This window comes from Equus caballus, chromosome 4 (genome assembly GCF_041296265.1).
Source record: "Equus caballus isolate H_3958 breed thoroughbred chromosome 4, TB-T2T, whole genome shotgun sequence".
NCBI classification, from domain to species: Eukaryota; Metazoa; Chordata; class Mammalia; order Perissodactyla; family Equidae; genus Equus; species Equus caballus.
Window position 1 is genome coordinate 94113693 of NC_091687.1, and position 21083 is coordinate 94134775.

The following is a 21083-nucleotide window of genomic DNA, read 5'->3' on the forward strand; positions in this document are numbered from 1 at the left end:
AAAAAAATTCTTTCAAGTTTCTAGTTCTTCAAACTAAATTTGACTGGAATTTAGGAACTCCGAGTTCTAGGAACTCTGAGTTCTAGGTGTATCTTTGAATTTGCTGATTAATTTTAGATGAGTAAATTTCTCCAATTGTTCTTCAGTGAGCATGTGAGTAGTCTTATGTTCTGTCACATTGAGATGTTTTTAAAACAATGTACTTTATGTTCGCAAAGATATTATTCTATAATTGCATTAAATTGCTAATGACAGGCTTGAAAATGCAATTTCTTGTAGATAGAATACCAGATTATTTTGTCTTTGGGGGGATTGAATCAGAGCACTTAATTAGTTTTAGTTCATATATAGTCTTCATCAGTTAGTCCAATATTGGCTTAAAGTTAAGATATGCTTTATGTAAACTATTGGTTTTTTCTTTGTTTCAGGTTGTCTTGTCAAAATTTGTTAGGCAAATGGGTGATCTGTTGCCTCCAACTATTTATATTCCTTATTTGAAAATGCTCCAGGGATTGGCCAGTGGGCCCCAGTGTGCCCACTACTGTTTTAGCCTGCTCAAAGTCAATGGTAGTAGTCATGGTAAGAAAAATCTGAATATTGTCTAAGTTTGTTGTGACGTTCTTGAGTTCCGTATCCCCCTGTCTATCAAAGATATTGGTTATTTGTGCTAAGTTCAACCAGGGCTATAAATTATTTTCATAATGGGGAAAGCAGCACACCAGTGGCTTTATGTACATTGATATCTTGATTATGATCTCACAGATTGGGGAATTTTACTATCTGCTTTCTAAAATACATTTTAGTTTAAGAAATCAGAATTGATATACATAAATTTTCAAGAACACATCTGGTGCTCCAAACAAAATATATATACTCTTGCCACCTAAGTTTGATTTCTTTAATTTATCTTCATAAGTACTTGTTTTCTAAATTTCGGTTCTCATAGTTTTTCTTTGGACCCTCTCCCAATTTCCTCATTTAATTTTCAGACTTGAGTCTGCTTAAACCAAAAACACTGTGAAAAGGGAAGAGAAAGAAATATTTATTAAACATCTGCTTTGTTAGGTAGATATTATTACTTTCATTTTTACATGTGGGGAAACTGAGGTTTAGAGAAGTTAAGTAATTTACCCAACATCACAAGTGCTTGGGGAACCATGATTGGAACTGAGATCTGCCTGGCTCCTAGGCCAGTGTTTTGACTACACTATCAAGGCTTGCTTGTCTTGGATTCTCTGCTTTTGCTCCCAGTGCTTAGTATGTAATGGAGTAGTGCAATTTACAAATCTAGACTGTAGTTTCTCTCTTTGGGAATTTAAGCTCAACATGTGGGAACTATTCAGCAGGAAAAGCAGCCTTGTACACTTACATGACAACACAGAGAACTCTCCTGGATGTGAAGTAGGTAACTGATGTCCAAAGTAATTTACCTTTATTTTTACATAGGCACCACTCATTCTTGGCCCTATGGAAAAATTAATCCATTTTCAGCACACTGCTTATCTAGGACAAAGGCAAACAGAGTTTATTGTTTTAAATTTATTTTCTTCCTCTGTTTCCAAGGAAATGCTTAGACATTTTTGAAAGAAAATTCTGTGCTGTGTTTCTTTACAGTTGAAAATATTCAGGGAGCAGGTGGAAGTCCTGTTTCTTGGGAACATTTCTTTCACTCCTTAATGCTTTACCATGAACACCTCCGGAAGGACCTTCCGAGTGCAGATAGTGTCCAGTACCGTCACCTTCCTTCACGTGGCATCACCCAGAAGGAGCAAGATGGATTGATTGCTTTTTTACAGCTCACATCTACCATCATTACTTGGGTAGGTAACTCATCCAGAGCATGAGAGAGTATAATTTTGTTTGTATTCCAGCACAGTGGCATAAAGAATATTATTAATTAAGAAGAAAAGTTATTTACCAAAATACTCTTTTTTTCTCTCTTTACACCAAATATCTTACCTGCCACTACCGGATTGGTCTTTGTAAAAAACATTATTTTCGTTACATAATTTCCTCCCTCAGAAATCTCTTCTAGTTGTTTCTTTTCTAGAGCAAAGATAAGTTGCTCAGTCTGACATTCTCTCTGAAGGATTGGAATGGTGTCTTCTAACTTTTTGGTTTTTCCAATAACGTTTAACCTTATTATATATCGAAACATAAAGTTAGTAATTATTTCTCATTGAATTAAAATAGAGTAATACTTGATACTGTATGTGTGTGTATATACATATCCATTTTTTTCTCAGAAAAGGACAAGATATTTATTCGTTCATATATTACATTACAGTAAAATATATTACGTTGTTGCAGGAAGGATTTAAAGTGCCTAGATAAGATTTATGTGACCGTGGCAGACCATTTATCTCTGTTTTTATGTATTATTTTCCATGCTTAGAGCTGTAAAAAATAATTCTACAAAGGCTATTTCTCCTCCGTTCTTTACATTGACTGAGCCTGTGACTGGATTTGACCCACTGGGAGACTTCAAGCACAAGTCATAGGCTTATCTTTGCTTTAGTATGTATTAAGCCTAGAATACTCAGTATAAGTGCTAGCAATTTAGATGACTGTTGGTCATTTTCCTTAGCTTTTAAAACTGGAAAGTCTTTCTTGTCCATTTTGTGTTCAATTCTCAGAGTGAAAATGCTCGTCTGGCACTCTGTGAGCATCCTCAGTGGACGCCTGTTGTGGTGATCCTGGGACTCCTGCAATGCAGTATTCCCCCTGTTCTAAAAGCTGAACTACTGAAGACACTTGCAGCTTTTGGAAAATCTCCTGAAATTGCTGCTTCCCTCTGGCAGTCATTGGAATACACTCAGGTAGTGTTATGAGCTCTTATTTATATTATTACAGTTTGGAAAGTGAGACTTTATAATAGAAGCAAGAACATCCAATTTGAAACTTGTAGTATACCATAAACTTCCCACTTAGAAAGTTAAGGTTTTGGTACCGAGCATAACATCAGAAAGTAAGCTTGGGTTTTTCTCTTGGATCTGTTGACAACTTCATTAGGTTACTGGAGATTGGGTCTTCTCTTAAGACTTTGTTTTTCAGTGTCTGTAAGATATTAATAAGTGGACAGAACTCCTCAACTCTCTCTTTGAGACCAGGCTGATAGAAGCCTTCAGAAGTCATCTGTCCTCATTACATGTGGGGAATGCCTGTTTTTCTTTTCTGCTTCTCCCTTCTGCACCCTTCCTGACCCATACCAGAAGAGTGAACTATCAACTTCTCTTTCTTTAGATATAAGAACTATTGGAATTTTTCTGTCAATCTATAGTTACTCTATATGTGGTAAAGTAAAAGAGGAAAAAGAATGTGCTCTATAGAGCTATCTCTAGGAAAATGGTTAGATGGAATGTGTTTGTCTTAGAAATAATGCAACATAAGGAAGTCTGTGATTCGAATGCATTCATAGAAGCAACCTTTTTGAAGGAGTATTCTAGTTATTTTCTAACATATGTGTCCTGAAGATGTTAATGATACTTTATTAAAAAAGCAAAAATTAAGGGAGTTGATATGTGCTGAGAGGCTGAGCCACTTTTTGTTTAGTATCGATACTTTATTTTTTCATTTGTGAAGTGTATCAGTACTTGTCAGTGTTCTAAGTGCTTAGTGCTTCTTTATACCTAAGATGAAATGTGACTGGGTTTAGATTATTTCTATCTTTAGAGCAATACTTTTTTTAAAGGATTCCACCTAATAGTATATTCTCAACTTGCAAGATAGTTAAGTAAAATGACATTAAGTATAGTTAATTATGCCCCTAGCAAGGTCAGGACAGAACATCTTAACTCAAACTTCTGCCCACATAAGAAACCTGTTCTTAACAAATTTACTTCTTGGTTTTCTGGTGCCAACAGAACAGTGGGTTGTAAACAGATCAGTGCCTTGAAAACTGGTGAGATTTCATCTCATAAATCCTTTCAAGCTTCATTTCTAGAATATCTGAGAGGAAATTTGCTGGAAACATATCCTGTGTGCACTTAGAAATTACTAGTTTTCTGAAGCCTGGATAATTAGAAGTTCTACCTGAACCTGAGACAATTGCTAATGAAAATCCATCAGACTTCTCGCTTGTCATTTCTAATTGACATTGTAAGATGTGTGGATGTGGTGGGTAAGGCATGACTGTTATATTGCAGAGCCACTGCTTTTCCTTGTTGAATGAGGAGTGCTCCTAACATCTCATTCTTATTTTTAAGATACTTCAGACCGTAAGGGTTCCAAGCCAGAGGCAAGCTATTGGTATTGAGGTAAAGTTTTCCTTTTAGTTTAAATGCTATATTCACATGCTAAAAAGACTAAGAAAAATTATCTTACCCTCTTAAGTTCCTGTAATTTTCAAATTTAACATATTTTCGTTTGAAGGGTTTTCTGATCAGTATTGAAATGGAAATGAAACTTTTTATGAAAAGAACCAAAATACCTTAGGTTTCAGAGTTGGAAAAGGATGTTAGTTACATGGCAGCCATCCACACTGAAAGTTTGGTTTGAACTCAATTTAATTAGGTTACTTGGGTCAACCTGAGGTATGAATTTACATGTTTTAGTTTCTTCTCTCTGTCTCTGCTCCCTCTTTTTCTTTTTATTTGTTTTTTGAGGAAGATTAGCCCTAAGCTAACTACCGCCAATCCTCCTCTTTTTGCTGAGGAATACTGGTCCTGAGCTAACATCCATGCCCATCTTCCTCTACTTTATACGTGGGATGCCTACCACAGCATGGCTTGCCAAGTGGTGCCATGTCCGCACCTGGGATCCGAACCGGCGAACCCTGGGCCACTGAGAAGCGGAATTGCGCACTTAACTGCTGCACCACCAAACAGGCCCTCCCTCTCTCTTTTTTAAAGAAACATATAAGATTTATATTTTTTATTTAAAGTTGGGAACAATATGTGGGAATTTTAAATTCTTCCATCCGATTGATCTAGATTCATATAATACTTCTGTGTCTTTTCCTCTAAATGAAAAATGGTAATATCTGTTAAGTGTCTTTTGTTGTGATATTATTAGCAATATTAATGAGTTAATGTCTGCAAAATGTTTTGCACTTTATAGCTGATAGTTGTATATTACTAAATTTTCTTTATTTTTCTTTGGAAGGTTGAACTAAATGAAATAGAATCGCGGTGTGAGGAATACCCGTTGACTCGGGCCTTTTGCCAGCTTATTAGTACCCTGGTGGAGAGCTCATTTCCTTCTAATCTGGGCGCTGGACTGCGGCCCCCTGGCTTTGACCCTTATTTGCAGTTCCTTAGAGATTCTGTGTTTCTCCGATTCCGCACAAGAGCTTACCGGAGAGCAGCTGAAAAGGTTATGTTCAGAGAAAAACTTTTTTCTCTTTATTCCTTTATTGTTGCTTTTTCTTTCATTAAAAGTATAAGATGCTATAAATTCATTTTAGCTTTTGAAAGGTAGTAAAATTTATAGTCTTGATACTGAAATGTCCATGGTCTGATTAGTTTATATGCATCAAAAACATAAATTTGCACATTTAAACCAAAGCACTGACTTTTTTAGTGATCAGTAATTTAACTGATATGAATTCATAGTCATTCAGATCCTTAATTGAACACATTTTGACCAAAATTGAACCAAAAATGTTACACCTTTGTCAGTTGAAAACACTATCCTTTAATGGGATGATTTAGATTAGGGATTGAAACAAATTTAAACTTGCACACCAATTTCTATTGATTAATAGCACTTCTGGGTTGTGGATTCTTGGCTTAGAGGGAAAGCATATTATGATCTATTAGGTATGGATGCTATGGATGGATAGAAGCTGAGGGAGCGCTGACATATATGTACATATTTGCTCTGGTTGCAACACACTCACAACAGAGCTTATCGTGTATATCATCATATGTAATTCCAATATTACTGGGAGGCAGGTACTATTAATATTCCCATTTTACAGATGGAGGCTTAGCAAGGTTAAGGAACTTGCCTAAGGTCCAGGACCAGGATTTGAACCTGGGACTCTGATTCCAGATCCAAGCTCATAACCGCTAAGCTATGTAAGAGACCCTTCCAGGTTCTGACGTAATTCACTTTAGTCTATAATACTGTTTACTACCTCACAGAATACCCTTGGATGTATCTTGTAGAGACATTTCTGCTTTATTTTTATAGTTTGCTGTTTTCGAACCTGTTGGGTTTATTTGTTGTTGTATTAGCGATTATAGAAATAATTTAGTTCATGCTAATTTGGGACAATTAGGAAAATACAGAAAAATATAAGAAGAAGTTATATCACCCATAATCCTATTGCCAAAGGAAGGATAACTATTTCTAATCTTTTTCCTATGCATATATACTTAAATTGAGATAATTAGTTACATTAATTTGTATCCTTTTTTGGCCACTAAACATAGTATCATGAGGATTTTTTTCATGCCATTAAAAGATTCTTTGAAAACAATCTCTTTAATGACTGCATAATCATTACTTGTATCTAGCATAGTGTTTTTATTCATTACCCTATCATTGGACATAATTTGTTTCTAATAGTTCCAATTAACTAAAGTTCATTTTTTGTCAATTGCTTTATAAGTTTTGCTTCTCAGGTAGTAAAAATAAACACTGAAGGGGTATACGTTTTATTTAAGCCTTAGAATTGCCTCGTTAACATATATTTCCTTATTGGGTGAAAATAGTAACAGAACTATGCCTTATTCATAAGTCATTTCAGATGAATAATGGCTGCTGATAATTTCGATCTCTTCAAAGTGTTCTGGTACTTTTTTGCATTTGTTTTAAATATCCTATTTGTCTTTTCTTAAAAAGGTCATTATGACCCAAGTGTTCAGAGGTTAAGTCACCATGTTCTTTCCTGGTGTTATTTTGCACCCGTGCACATCTACATTTCAAGTGCTGCTGCCTTCACCGGCTACCAGTGATTTCAGTTCCACACGACACATTTACCCTAAGAAATTCTCCCTCAATTTTCTGAATTTATTTCACTTGAAAGTGTTCTTCAGGTTTAACTTGTATCACTAGATTTTAGAGCACTAAAACTGTGATTTGGATTGAGATAAATAACAGTGTTAGAGGCAGTGTATATATTTATCAACTCTAAAATCCAACATTATGTGGTGCGAAACCTTGTTTATTTAAATAAGTGACCTTAAAAATTTTGCAAAATATGGAAAAGTGAATAATTTAAAAATAATTAAAAAATCACACTGTATAGTCCCAATTCCCGAAGTTAGCCTTGATAAAATTATGTGCAGTGGAAATAATGATTTTAAAAACCATCCTGTCAAACGGTTACCATACTCAGCCTTATTAAAATTCTATGCAATGGATTTTTTAAACAAAGTTCTAATTTCACTGTACATTCTTGTATGTTTTTCCTTTGGCATAATTATTTTTCCTTGTTGTTGCATAGCTTTTAAAAGTATTTTTAACAAAGAGGTGATAATGGGGTCATTTGGGGCAAGCCTACCAATGATTGTGTCTTCTTAATTTCTTTGGCTAGAGCCATGGGATAGAACGCTGTTCTGGGAATTAGAAGGCCAGGGCTTGACTTCCAGTACATTTGCTGCCAAGCTTTATGGTCTTGGGGAATCACTCATTGCTCTCAGCTTCACTTGATTCACCTGTGAAATAAGGGCGATTAGATGAGATGATGTCTCAGATAATTTCCAGCTGAGATTCTTAGAGAACATTATGAAATATTTGACACTTTGGAGAAGTGTCCAAATCTGGTGTTATTTAATTATAAATTCAATATGACTAGATTTACTAAGTGCTTTAGATTTGTGAATGAAGCCCAAATATCTGCTATAGAAATGTTTCTTTAAGAGTAATGCTTTTACAAATGTTTTACCTTGAAAAACTAGCCAATACGTTATCCTCTAGCAAAATAAAGCAAAATGAATTGGGATTTCTATAGTGCTTATCATAAATGAATAAAGTAGACAAGGGACTTCACTCATTTTCTGGAGAAAAGTGGGAGGAATAAAAAGCCTAGGAAGGCTATCACCTTGGGCTATTTTATTGTTACTGAAATATTTGTGTCTTTCTATAGTGGGAAGTTGCTGAGGTTGTTTTGGAGGTGTTTTATAAATTGCTCAGAGATTATGAGCCTCAACTCGAAGATTTTGTAGACCAGTTTGTGGAGCTACAAGGTAATTTAATTCTGTTACTTTCAAACAAAATGTTGGCTATTTATAAAGCTATTTATAATTTATAAATTATGTGAGATATAAATTATTTCTAAGTTTATAAATTAAATTAGAATTTAATCTTTCTTGTTGCATTGTTTTAGTCATTTTAATTGTTCTGAGCAAGAGGAAATAAAGTAAAATTTTACTGAATGGAAGACAAGGACACCACTTTAGAGATTCTTTAATGAGTTAACATATAACAGGTGACTAACTGCTATGAGCAGATCAGCCCTTTTGGGAATTACCACTGTATATACAGTTTGTATCATTGTCTCTAAATTGAAACTTGCCTTCCATTTAATTTACAAGTCTCATACATTTCATATAAATCAAGGATGTGACAAAAATACTAATTCACCATCTCCTGGACTATGTTATGTTCTATTTAGGAGAAGAAATCATAGCCTATAAGCCACCAGGATTTAGTCTGATGTATCATCTTCTGAATGAGTCACCAATGTTGGAGCTTGCTCTTAGTTTACTGGAAGAAGGCGTGAAGCAGCTTGATACCTATGCCCCTTTCCCTGGTATGTACCTGAGTGCCTTCATGTCTTGAAAACAGTGTTGATATTTTTATCTTCTGTAAACTGGGAGTTTGAAATAAATGATCTCTGAAGCTCTTTTTCACTGTAAGATTCTCTCTCTCTATCAACAGTGGTATTTTCAGTGAATCATACAGTAGAAGTATATTAAAAGTGAAACAGACTAAAACACCGGCTCTCACTATAACTGTCTCACTGCAGGGTCTTTTATACGTAATTATATCTTTCTTTCACTTTAATAATCTTTAACATGCCTACATTTAAATCTAAGTACTTTTTGTTTTGTTTTCCATATAGTATTTGTAAAAGTACTTACTGTAGGGCCTGATGCATAGTGTTCAGTACATTTCATTTAATATCATTATTACTACTAATTATTATCATTTATTGAGTACTTACTATGCATTTGGTGCTTTTAAAACCACATTACATGTGTTAACACATTTAATCTGTACAAAAGCCCTATGTGATAGATACTGTTATTTCCAGTTAACAAATAAAGAAATTGATGCACAAAAAGGTTTCATATCTTTCCCCAGTAAGTGTCAGGGCTTGGTTTGAACCTAGCAGTTTGGCTCCAGAGCCCATGTATTTTAAATTTCAATGGAGGGATTATAGGTGATCCTTGTTTATATTTTCAGCTTCTTTATTTTCCATAGTGTGTATGTATTACTCTAAATCAGTTTCTCAGCCTGGACACCATTGACATTTTGGGCCGAATAATTCTTTGTTGTGGGGGCCGTCCTGTGCGTTGTAGGCCTCTACCTACTAGAGGCCTGTAGCATTTCCCCAGTTGTGACAACCAAAAGTGTCTCTAGACATTGCCAAATGTCCTCTGGGAACAGAATCACCCCCATCTGAGAACCATTGCTCTAAATAATCAGGGTAAAGATATAAGAAAAATAATTGAGAAGCCATTGCATAAAAGTAATCATGACTTGCAAGGTTGAGCAGTTTTGTGTAGTTGCTGCTGAAAGTTTGAAAACTTGAGGGCTTTTTGAGCCTAGAATTTGTCCTTTATCTTGCTTTCCTAAGAAGTGACTGAGTTTCTAAGATTCATATAGAACTTTCTAACTTCAATTTTGGGTTTATAGGGAAGAAACACTTGGAGAAAGCAGTACAGCATTGCCTTGCACTTCTCAATCTTACTCTACAAAAGGAAAATCTGTTTATGGATCTTCTGAGAGAGAGTCAGCTGGCTTTCATAGTCTCTCCTTTAGAACAGCTGCTGCAGGGAATCAATCCCAGAACTAAGAAGGCTGATAATGTGGTGAATATTGCCAGGTAAGTTACATTTGTAGGTAGAAAAATGATGAATCAGATGGGCATTCTGGCTTTGATTTCCAAATCTAGTCAGATCCCTCACGCAGTGCTTTGGGGGGGTGGGGCAGGGCTCATTTTGTTCTTGCCTTCTTCAGCTCCACAGAACCTTAAAGGTTCTTTTTCTTCCTAATTTATTCTATGTCCTAAACATTTCTAAGTATAAAATGACATAATATTGTTTGTCTTATGTCGGGAAATTGGATGTTTGGATGATATGGAGGATAGAGCTTGGGAGCAAACTTTTTCCTGTATATATCCTAGCTTCTGGTGGTTTGCTAGCTATGTTTGCTGTTCCATGACTTGTAGAAGCATCTTCCTGATCTCTGCCTTCAGCTTCACATGGCATTCTCCCTGTGTGTGTGTGTGTGTCCCCAAATTTCCCCTTTTTATAAAGATGCCAGTCACTGGATTAGGGCCCTCCCGAATGACTTGCTCTTGACTTGATTGGCTACATCTCCAAAGACCCTACTTCCAAATAAAATTACTATGGGTTCAGATATCAACATATGAATTTTGGAGGAACGTGATTCAACTCATAATAGGGTGTATCTGGTTAGAAGGGGAAAGCTTTGTCTAATTTACCCAATAGTGCGTATGGGTAGGAGAAGCACTGGTTCTAAATGTTCTTTATTGAGAATAGTGAGAAGCCAAAAGGTTCATCACATTGTTCCTCAAATCCTCAAATGTTTTCTTGTTTTGAAGATATCTCTATCATGGCAATACTAATCCAGAACTGGCTTTTGAAAGTGCCAAGATCCTCTGCTGTATCTCTTGCAACTCCAACATTCAGATAAAATTGGTTGGAGATTTCACACATGACCAGGTAACTGATTTTGTTGTTGTTGTTGTTTTTTGGTGCATTCTGAGCACGTACAGAAGTCACAGTGTCTATGGAGAAATCTTATTCTTGTTTGTGGAAAAATTCTCTGAGAATAAGTGTATAATTTGTCATTTTTAAAATCTTTGATTCAGAGTGTAAGTCAGAAGCTGATGGCTGGGTTTGTGGAGTGCTTGGATAGTGAAGATGCAGAAGAATTTGTACGTCTGGAAGAGGGTATGTTTTAGACAAACGTATATATTTTTTACTTTATGTAAATTCTTAATATAAGGAAAACTGTTAACTGTCTAGTGGGGATATGAGAAATTTGAGAATTTTCTAGCCTAACTGTTTAGAACTTTTGGGAAACCCTGTAAACAAATCTGAACTCAATATCATGGCTAATTAGGTAAACTGAAACTAAAGAGAACATGGAAATTTGGAATACAAGTTTTATATTTTTAAATTTGACTTATGTTAACTTTTTATTGTTTTGTAATTTTGTTTTGTGATTTCCACATTAAGGATCAGAACTTGAAAAGAAATTAGCTGGAATCCGTCATGAAACAAGAATCCACATCTTGAATCTTCTTATCACCTCTCTGGAACGCAATCCACCGAATCTTGCTCTCTATCTGTTGGGCTTTGAATTGAAGAAACCTGTCAGTACCACAAACCTACAAGATCCAGGTATAGCCATAAGACACACAGGCATTTATTTCTTTTCATATTTATGTAGCTAAATGGTCATTTATTGAATTCTTGGCTCATGGGATAATTAATGAAAGAAATAAATAATGTATGAAAGGTAATCTAATGTAATGGGTCAACCTTTAGGACTTAGATCAAGTCTGGACACACTAAGCCTTAGAAAATTAGTCTTTATCAATTTTCTGTATCAATATTTGAAAGAATGTTTACAGTAAGCATATATTTATGGAGTTTAACTTTTGTAAAGGTATTTTAAGGTTTTTAATGCAGAAGTTTTAAAAGAAAAGTTGAATTTCCTTTTGATTTCATGTAGGAGTGTTAGGTTGCCCTCGGACATGCCTTCATGCCATCTTAAACATCTTGGAGAAAGGAACTGAAGGGAGAACAGGCCCGGTGGCAGTGAGAGAATCTCCTCAACTCGCTGAGCTGTGTTACCAGGTATATAGGAGGCTGCACTTTGTAACACTTAATAGAAGGAACTTAACTAGAGACTTCAATAGACCACAGATACGAAAGTATAACAAGACCGAGTTGAAATGGGTTCATTTTGTAATTTGACCAGTCTCACTTATAGATAAAATCCGTAAAGCACAAACCCCAAGATCCTATAGATCTACAGATCCTATATGTTGATCACCTAAAAAGTGAGGGAAATTGGATTTTTGTGATGAATTTTGACCAGATAATGTAGAGACTTTCCAATGATGCTGTGTTTCAAGTTGTTTCTTTTTGGTGGAGAGGGTAGTGAATTTGGGTCAGAAGACCTCTGGTTCCTTTCTCTGCCCCTTAACTAGCTAAGTCACCTTGGGCATGCCATGACACTTCCCTGAGTTTTTTTAATCTGTGAAAGGGGCTGTTATGAGACTTAAATGAGAATGTAAGGATGTAAGTGAAAGCAGTTTTTAAGAATCACGTCAATTATGCAGCCCTATACATATATGTAAAGTGGTAGAAAGTCAAATTAGTGTAAAGTTTAAACTGTAATGAGAACTTTTGTTTTACTTGTGTTTGTTTCTTGTTTTATTCATTTTATACGTATTTTAAGATTTAGGCTTTATAAGATAAGCCTGATTTCTCAATTTAAATGACACCCTGCTTCAATTTTCATGATAAGAAATGTATCAACTTCTAGTAACGTAGAAATTTTTCTTTGTTATTTTCCTGTTTTTCTTTTTGTGATTCTTTACTATTTTCTTTTGCCCCTTGGTTGTCCAAATAGCCTTTTACTTACGGTACTACAGCGAGGTCTTCCTGTGAATCAAAATTAATTATTCCTTCATGAGGGAACACACTTGATGTACATTTTAGTATGGTATTACAGAATTTGGCATACTTAGGTAGAAGCAATTGATAAGCTTAATCATCTAGGCTAAAGGAGTTAGGTAGTGAATTAAGTGAATGAAGCCAGATTTAAAACAAAAGTGTGGGGAGAGGGAGGGAGAGGAGAATCTGACAGACAGGAGAGCATGTGCCCTGCTACTCAGCCCCTGCTCATTTTTGCCATGTCGGAATGCAGGCCCTGGTTTGCCATAGCCTCTGATTTTTAAATCATTGTATTGGCCAAACAAAACATGTCTGTACTAGCAGTCTGCCCGTTTATTACATATGCTGTGTGACTTTGCTACTCAAGATGTGGACTGGTATCCTCACATCATCTCCTGGGAGCTTATTAGTGCAAAATCTCAGGCCCCACTGCAGACCTGCTGAGTCGGAATCTGCATTTTTAACAAGAAGCACTGCTTAATTTTTTATGAAATATTCTTCCTGCACCTACAGGTTTATACTCTACTTCAGAAAAAAAAGGTAAACTTCTAAGAAGAACTTTTAGTTTAAAAATAAATCTCATTATACTAAAGAGAAATAATTTGAGCCTTATTGATACCTTCATCATCCAGCAATACAAGGCCTTCTGGGTGAAGAAGTTGAGACTGAGCCTTGTGCCTTTGCTCTCTGCTCTTTAAGGATGGAGAGTTTTCCTGCCTCGCCTTGGGAACAAGGAAGGATATTGGGCGTACCCTTGTAACACGGCTTGTTGTGCTTCTGGGACGCACTTTTTGTGTCTGTCTACCTCTAACAGTATTACCTCTCCCACGTCTTTGAGGCTGTGTTCTTGTATCTTCTTAACTTGCCATCTAATGTGAATAACTAATTTTTGTTTTGAGAAGTTCAATATTAGCTTATTAAATTTTTATTTATAGAGTATCAAAAACAATATCAAAGCTGTTTGAAAGACATACATCTAGAGCAGAACTATTTGTGTTACCTTGTGTTCCCTTCTTATCTTTTTCCTTATGTAGACATATTATTTAGTTATGTTCAGCAGACATACAGTTTTGTATCCCCTCATAAAGTTTTTTATGCTTCTACAGTGTAAATTACACTTAGGTTGTTTCCAGTTTTTTACTCTGCTCTAGTGAATATCTTTAGTTACTTTTTGTTCTTTTGTATTTTTTTTAAGAATGTGTTTCTAGACATGGATTTACAGTCAGTTGTCATTATTCATTTTATAAAGTCACAGCAAATGCTGAACCATTCCTCCTGGGGAAAATGTAGGGTTAGATTCCTGCAAGAGCTCCTCTGGTCCCCACATTGTCATCAGCTGATGAATACGTAACCTTGGTCTTCAGAAGTTACTTCCAAGTAGTTTGCTACTAGTGATAGTTAAAATACTCAAACTTGATAATTAAGTATATGTATATGTATGTTAATAAATACTTTGAGGGTGATTTCAAGTTTAGTCCTGCAATAATGGCATCAGCACTCTTCAACCGTATTTCAATACATTTTCTTGAATTAGGGTGCGAAGGACTACTTACAGCCCTCAGCTTCTGTTTTACACATGTGTTCATCCATTTTGCTTGAGTTATTGATGGGTCTTAGTTTCCACTTATTATATTTAAGTTCACATTTTATCTTAAAATGTATAATTCAAAAAAACTGGGACCGGCCCCATGGCTGAGTGGTTAAGTTTGCGTACTCCGCTTTGACGGCCCAGGGTTTGCCGGTTTGGATCCTGGGCGCGGACATGGCACTGCTCATCAGGCCATGTTGAGGCAGCGTCCCATGTGCCACAACTAGAAGGACCCACAACTAAAATATGTACAACTGTGTACTGGGGGGCTTTGGGGAGAAAAAGCAATTTAAAAAAAAAAAAAAAGACTGGTTAACAGTTTTTAACTCAGGTGCCGATCTTTAAAAACAAAAGCTGATTTGGGGATTTTCTTGTTTTATTATAATTCTTTAGGTGATATATCAGTTATGTGCATGCTCTGATACATCTGGTCCTACTATGAGATACTTGAGAACCAGCCAGGATTTCTTATTTTCTCAGTTGCAGCATTTACCATTTTCTAACAAAGGTAGGACATTGTTTTCCCTTAATATTATAAGAAATTTGTAAAGTCCATGTTGAGTGATTTTATTTATACAACATTTGGGGTTAGCAGTTACAGTGTTTGTGGAATTATTTTCTTATTTTGTTATTTTGCACCTTCTTTACTTAGGGTTCCTTTTGTAATTTGTGCTAAAGAAACCTGATGTTTTAGCTGCTAGCATAAAATTTTTTAAAAATAGCCTTTCAAGGATGGAATTTGGTCCTTTTACTAACGAATACAATTTAAAAATTATGCTGAAGGGATAAGAAAATATATAAGAAGATTCTGGAAATTTAGATTTTTTGAGTGATAACTGTTTTATAAAACTCTCTGTTTTACTTTTGTTTCTTGTGTATATATTGAAACCAATTCAGGTCTTGAAATGAAAAATAGAAAACTAATTATGGTGGAAACTATTTATAACTTAGTTTATTGACCTGACCAACACAATTATCCTAGACTACCTATGTTTTATAGGATTCTACTTTATATAATTTTCTTCTTGATCAGTTTCCAACAATTTTCTGAGTTCATATTATGTCCAGACAGTGTTGGTCTATTGAGTTTTTTTTTCAATTTTATTTTGTATCATTTTTATGTTTTAGGAAATCTGGGCTCACAGCTTTCATACTAAATTTCCATTACTAGTAATTATCAGCTTCTTATGTACTTTTTAGAGTGATGGTGTGAGAGACCCTTGGTAATTATCTAATGGCAAAAAAATTTTCACTTTATAATAAGTGTATCTTATTTTTAGCCCTAAGATTTTGTTTATATAAGAAGCGTTTTAAGAAACCCTTTTCTATACCTAATTAGAAAGAAAAGTTAATATCGTGCCTATTATGATATCTGTTATTTTAAAATCATTCTAGCTTTGCCCATTATTATAATTAGTAGTAGTAGTAGTATTTGGTGAATTTTATGTTTATGCTCATAACTTAGCCAGGCATATTAAAATAATATTAGATTCAAAAACTTTTACTGTGTAAGTCATTCCCAAATCTAATTATATGTTAAACCAAATGTCCTTGATTATCTTGAGATATCATAAAGTTGTGCAATTTAAATTTATTTTAATTTTTAAAAATGTGTGAAATCAAACTGTATGATAGTGTTTTTTTTTGGAGGAAGATTAGCCCTGAGCTAACACCTGTGCTCACCTTCCTCTGCTTTGTGTGTGGGACACCTGCCATAGCATGGCTTGATAATTAGTGTGTAGGTTCACACCCAGGATCCAAACCAGTGAACCCCAATTTGCTGACGTGGAGGGCACGAACTTAACTGCTGTGCCACCGAGCCAGCCCCTATGATACTTTTTTTCTTTTTGCAAGTTAAATATTTGAGAATTACTTGCGGTTTTTTGGGGGTATTAAGTTCTGTATTAATGTCAAAGTAAGACAGACTCAGAGTTTTGTAGATCTCTGTGAAATAATCCTGGTAACAAACTTGATTCTCTTTTGTTCTTCATTTGCTTTTGCTTATCTTTTGTAGATATATACTAGCTTATTTTTTCTCCCTTGGCATCTCTTTTTTTTTTTTAATTTTACAGAGTGATAAATTATTATGTTGCCTAGTTTCATAAATTATTGACAGTTTTACATGGGAAGATGTCTGATGAGTTAGGTCTGTTCTGATTTTGTCTTATTATTCTGGGGAGCTAAACTTAAGTATTTAACTTCCAGAATATGAAATATCTATGCTGAACCAAATGTCATGGCTGATGAAGACTGCTTCAATAGAACTGAGGGTAACTTCTCTGAATCGTCAACGGTCACATACCCAGAGGCTCCTGCACCTTTTATTGGATGACATGCCAGTAAAACCATACTCAGGTGAACATGTGAATGTTGGCATTTGTTTTATTGGGCTACTGACTGGTCTGTGTAAATGCAAGCACAAATCTGAATCTTGTACTTAGTATGTGATCGTAGACCAAATGAGTTCTTCCTGCCTTTAGAATTTTTTTCCTTAAAACATGAAATTTAAAAATCATTCCACAATTGCCATTTTATTATTTTTTGAAGCAGCCACATTTTGCTATATTCATATACACAAATATTCAGTGGAGTTTATCACACTGAGCCAGCATGACCCAAGATATTTTAATATGTATTGTATATGCAAATTAAGCATAAACTTTCCTAATCACCTCATTGGCATGATTGGGTCCTGCCTCTTTTGGAGTTCTGATTGTCCTCTTTATGATTGTGAAGTGGATCCCATAGGGATGGAAAGAATTAGATGAATGTTATTGGTAAGTCCTCATCACCATTGTGTTTTAATTATCCGTTTGCAAAATGCTCTTTGACTTAGGAACAATGACCTAGAAATAAAATACCTTATATTTGCTATTTCCAAATAAATTATAGGAGTATGTTGTTTTTCTCCTGATCCGTTATTATTGATGTTCCAACAGATGGTGAAGGAGGACTAGAAGATGAAAATAGGTCCATCTCTGGGTTCCTTCACTTTGACACTGCCACGAAAGGTAAAGCCCTTTGAATTGGTAATAAATCTTTAGATAGCTCTTAAAATTTTAATGGATTATTATTCCTGTATCTGCAAATTCTGGACTGGTATAGAAAAGCTATATAAAGGATTGTCATCCAAAAACTTTTTTTAATAACTAGGATGAAAGGATGGGAAAAACGTATCATTGTAAATGGATGTATTAGAAATAAAATCAAATTTAGATTTCAATACAGTCTTCAGTTTCTAGACTAACGCCCTTTCTGAAATTAGCACTACCTTTGAGAGTGAGCTGAGTACAATGGTTTGTTCTTCTCCTCAATGTCCCAAGTAAAATTTAACTACTTTTTACTATTTCTAGTACGTCGAAAAATTCTAAGCATTCTCGACTCGATTGACTTCAGTCAGGAGATCCCTGAGCCTTTGCAGTTGGATTTCTTTGATCGGGTCCAGATTGAACAAGTTATTGCCAACTGTGAACACAAGAATTTACGGGGACAGACAGTCTGCAATGTCAAGGTGAAGATTGCTCTAAAGTGTTTGCAGTATTGTATGGTTCAGACTTTGAGTCATCAGAAAAAAATATAATCATATAATTGTCGTTTCCTGTTAGAGATATTGGTTTATTGGACTGTGGTTTTCATTTTTCAAATAGCCAGGAAATAAAACTGAATAGGCCACCCTAACTATACCTCTTTAAAAGATTCCCCCTCACCTTCCTCTTAGTAGTCAACTTACCCAGCTATAACTATGGAGTGATTTTAACTGTTTAACTCTCTGCCTCACTAGTAGGAAGAAGTTAACCAGGGCATTTACACTAACTTACCTGCCACAGAGGCTCTGTGGTACCACTCTCTGGAATGTGAGGGATACCTAATTTTTTTTTTTTTAACTTTTTTTGCTGAGGAAGACTCCCCCATTAAGCTAACATCTGTTGCCAGTCTTCTTTTTGCTTGAGGAAGATTTGCCCTGAGCTAACATCTGTGCTAATCTTCCTCTATTTTGTATGTGGGGTCGCTGCCACAGCATGGCTGCTGACAAGTGGTGTAGGTCTATGCCTGGGAACTGAACCTGGGCTGCCAAAGTGGAAGGTGCCCAACTTAACACTAGGCCATGGGGCCGGCCCCTAATGTTTTGACTAGAAACTGGATGGTGCTGCTGTAACATTATTAAGATATCCAAAATTTTCCCTTCAGGGCAGTCTATAATAATTTCTAGGTGTTATTGTTCTACTAGTGTCTGAATGGTCTTGTTTTTCCTCTTTTTTTGCAATTATATAGCTTCTTCATAGGGTTCTTGTAGCTGAAGTCAATGCTCTTCAGGGTATGGCAGCCATAGGACAGAGACCTCTACTAATGGAGGTAAGCCCTATTGAGTGTATGTTAGTTTTAACCTTTTAACTACTTAAATTGCTGGGTATGTGATAAAACAGTAAATTGACATGTAGTTCATTAATTAGTGAAGTCCTTAAAAATTACATTTTAATGGAATCTTTCACTTTTGACTCGATAACTTTTATAAACTGAACTTAAGTTAATGTCTAGTCCCCAGAAAAAATAACATCTTTTCTGCTAGGCTAGTTAAGGATTTGCAACCTGTCCATATTGTGTAGTAGACTTCACTTGCTCCCTATCAGTGAAGGAGGAGAGATTCATTTGTTATCACAAGTGAGCAGTGATGGGTAAGAGGTCAGGTGGGAAGAACCACATACATGGAAACACAGCTGGCTAGGCCAAAGTAAGAGGCAAAGAAATAAAAGACATGTCAGGGAAACATACCATTGAATTTGGGTTTTAGGCAACTCTGGTGCTCCAGAGTAAGTATAAGTAGACAGTTGGCAAGGAGAAAGAAGATAGAGTTAAAAAGCTCGTTTTCACCCATACCACCTCTGCTTCCTGTCTGATGCACATACACACACACACACACACACAGCCTTATATATTAATTTTCATAGCCCTGGACACCAGTATAACATGAAAACATATCTGTTGACTGGCATGTTTATGGCAGGTTTTTAAAGCATACTAAAAATGTTTTCAGATTAATGGACAGTGTTAGAAATAGGAACCTGTTGGTAGAAGATATCATCTGTCTAGGTGCTAACCTTGTGATTTAATTTCTGCGGCTTTAGGAAATCAGCACAATACTTCAGTATGTGGTAGGAAGAAACAAACTGCTGCAGTGTCTTCATGCAAAGCGGCATGCGCTGGAGTCATGGAGGCAGCTGGTGGAAATTATACTGACAGCTTGTCCCCAGGACCTCATTCAGTCAGAGGATCGACAACTGATTATTCGTGATATTTTACAAGATGTGCATGATAAGGTGACATACTTCCTAAATTACATTATACTGCTGGGCAAATATTTATGTATCATTTAAACATAAAGTTTGCCACCTCCTTTTTTTCCATTTTAGATTAGGAGTCAATAGAGTTGTGGAATGCCACTGTTAAGATTTCCCTTGAGAAACCTATTAATTCTGTACAGTAGTGGCTAACTAGAGTGTGTATTAGAATTACTTAGGAAGCTTTTAAAAAATACCCATGGGCTGGCCTGGTGGTGTAGTGGTTAAGTTTGGCATGCTCCGCTTTGGCAGCCCACGTTCTCAGGTTCAGATCCTGGGCCCAGACCTGTGCACCACTCATCAAGCCATGCTGTGGTGGCAACCAATACACAAAATAGGGGAAGGTGGGCACAGATGTTAGCTCAGGGCCAATCTTCCTCCAAGCAAAAAAAGAGGAAGATTGGCAACAGGTATTAGCTCAGGGCCAATCTCCCTCACCATAAAAAATAAAAAAATTAAAAATACTCATGGACAGATCCCACCACAGACCTACTGAATGAGACACTTTAGTGGCAAGGCCATTTATATGAATTTCCATTAAGAAACCTCTCTACAGAATTCTGATAGGAATCCCTTCTGGTTTAGGAACATGTGTTACCCAGCATCATATTTCAGTTTCTCTCTATACATTAGCTTTTATTTTCTTTGATCAGTATAGTTCCTTTCTTACGTTCTTATGGTAACTGAAAAGCTAAACATATATAAAACATGTTAATGATTGTAGCTGAAAGCTGGGTCCTCACTCTGATTTGTCTTTTTGCTTTAAGATACTGGATGACGAAGCAGCACAGGAGTTAATGCCAGTGGTAGCAGGTGCTGTGTTCACCCTGACGGCTCACCTAAGCCAAGCCGTTCGCACGGAACAGAAGCAACCATTGGTCCTGGGACCCGGAGAGGCCCCTTACGCTTTTATGCTTGATAGCTCTTTCACCTCACCTCCTCCAGCAGAGAACCCACTGGTGGGTTTTGCTTCTATTGGAGATTCTTCACTTCACATCATATTGAAGAAACTGTTAGACTTCATTTTGAAGACAGGTTTTTTCATCTAAATATTCTATAAATTATAACTTTTGTATTTGTTTTAACTTTAACTTGAAAAAAGGTTTTTACTTTACTATGTCTCCCTAGGTGGCGGATTCCAGCGAGTGAGGACACACCTGTATGGCTCTCTGCTTTATTACTTACAGATCGCCCAGAGACCTGATGAACCAGACACCTTAGAAGCAGGTAGAATTTGATAGATTTCTAATCTTTTCTGCTTTTAGAGATTGGTTACTTTAAATGTTAAAAAGTCGCTTTTCCATCTTTTGGCAAGCAAAGCTGAAATTG

At 35.9% G+C, this 21083-nt stretch overlaps 1 protein-coding gene across 4 annotated transcripts in view; it reads left to right on the plus strand.

Moving 5' to 3' along the window:
* NUP205 (nucleoporin 205) overlaps positions 1 to 21083 on the plus strand; it is a 79372-nt gene that overhangs the window by 26594 nt on the left and 31695 nt on the right. For all 4 annotated transcript variants that reach the window (XM_023639762.2, XM_070265900.1, XM_070265901.1 and 1 more), the window contains 20 exons: positions 429 to 579; positions 1615 to 1820; positions 2637 to 2819; positions 4206 to 4256; positions 5104 to 5313; positions 8036 to 8135; positions 8564 to 8701; positions 9811 to 10000; positions 10742 to 10862; positions 11012 to 11093; positions 11382 to 11546; positions 11881 to 12005; positions 14812 to 14926; positions 16624 to 16773; positions 17358 to 17429; positions 17772 to 17929; positions 18691 to 18771; positions 19542 to 19733; positions 20522 to 20789; positions 20883 to 20981. In XM_023639762.2, the coding sequence (XP_023495530.2) occupies positions 429 to 579; positions 1615 to 1820; positions 2637 to 2819; positions 4206 to 4256; positions 5104 to 5313; positions 8036 to 8135; positions 8564 to 8701; positions 9811 to 10000; positions 10742 to 10862; positions 11012 to 11093; positions 11382 to 11546; positions 11881 to 12005; positions 14812 to 14926; positions 16624 to 16773; positions 17358 to 17429; positions 17772 to 17929; positions 18691 to 18771; positions 19542 to 19733; positions 20522 to 20789; positions 20883 to 20981 (2857 nt within the window). The remainder of the gene's footprint in view (positions 1 to 428; positions 580 to 1614; positions 1821 to 2636; positions 2820 to 4205; positions 4257 to 5103; positions 5314 to 8035; positions 8136 to 8563; positions 8702 to 9810; positions 10001 to 10741; positions 10863 to 11011; positions 11094 to 11381; positions 11547 to 11880; positions 12006 to 14811; positions 14927 to 16623; positions 16774 to 17357; positions 17430 to 17771; positions 17930 to 18690; positions 18772 to 19541; positions 19734 to 20521; positions 20790 to 20882; positions 20982 to 21083) is intronic.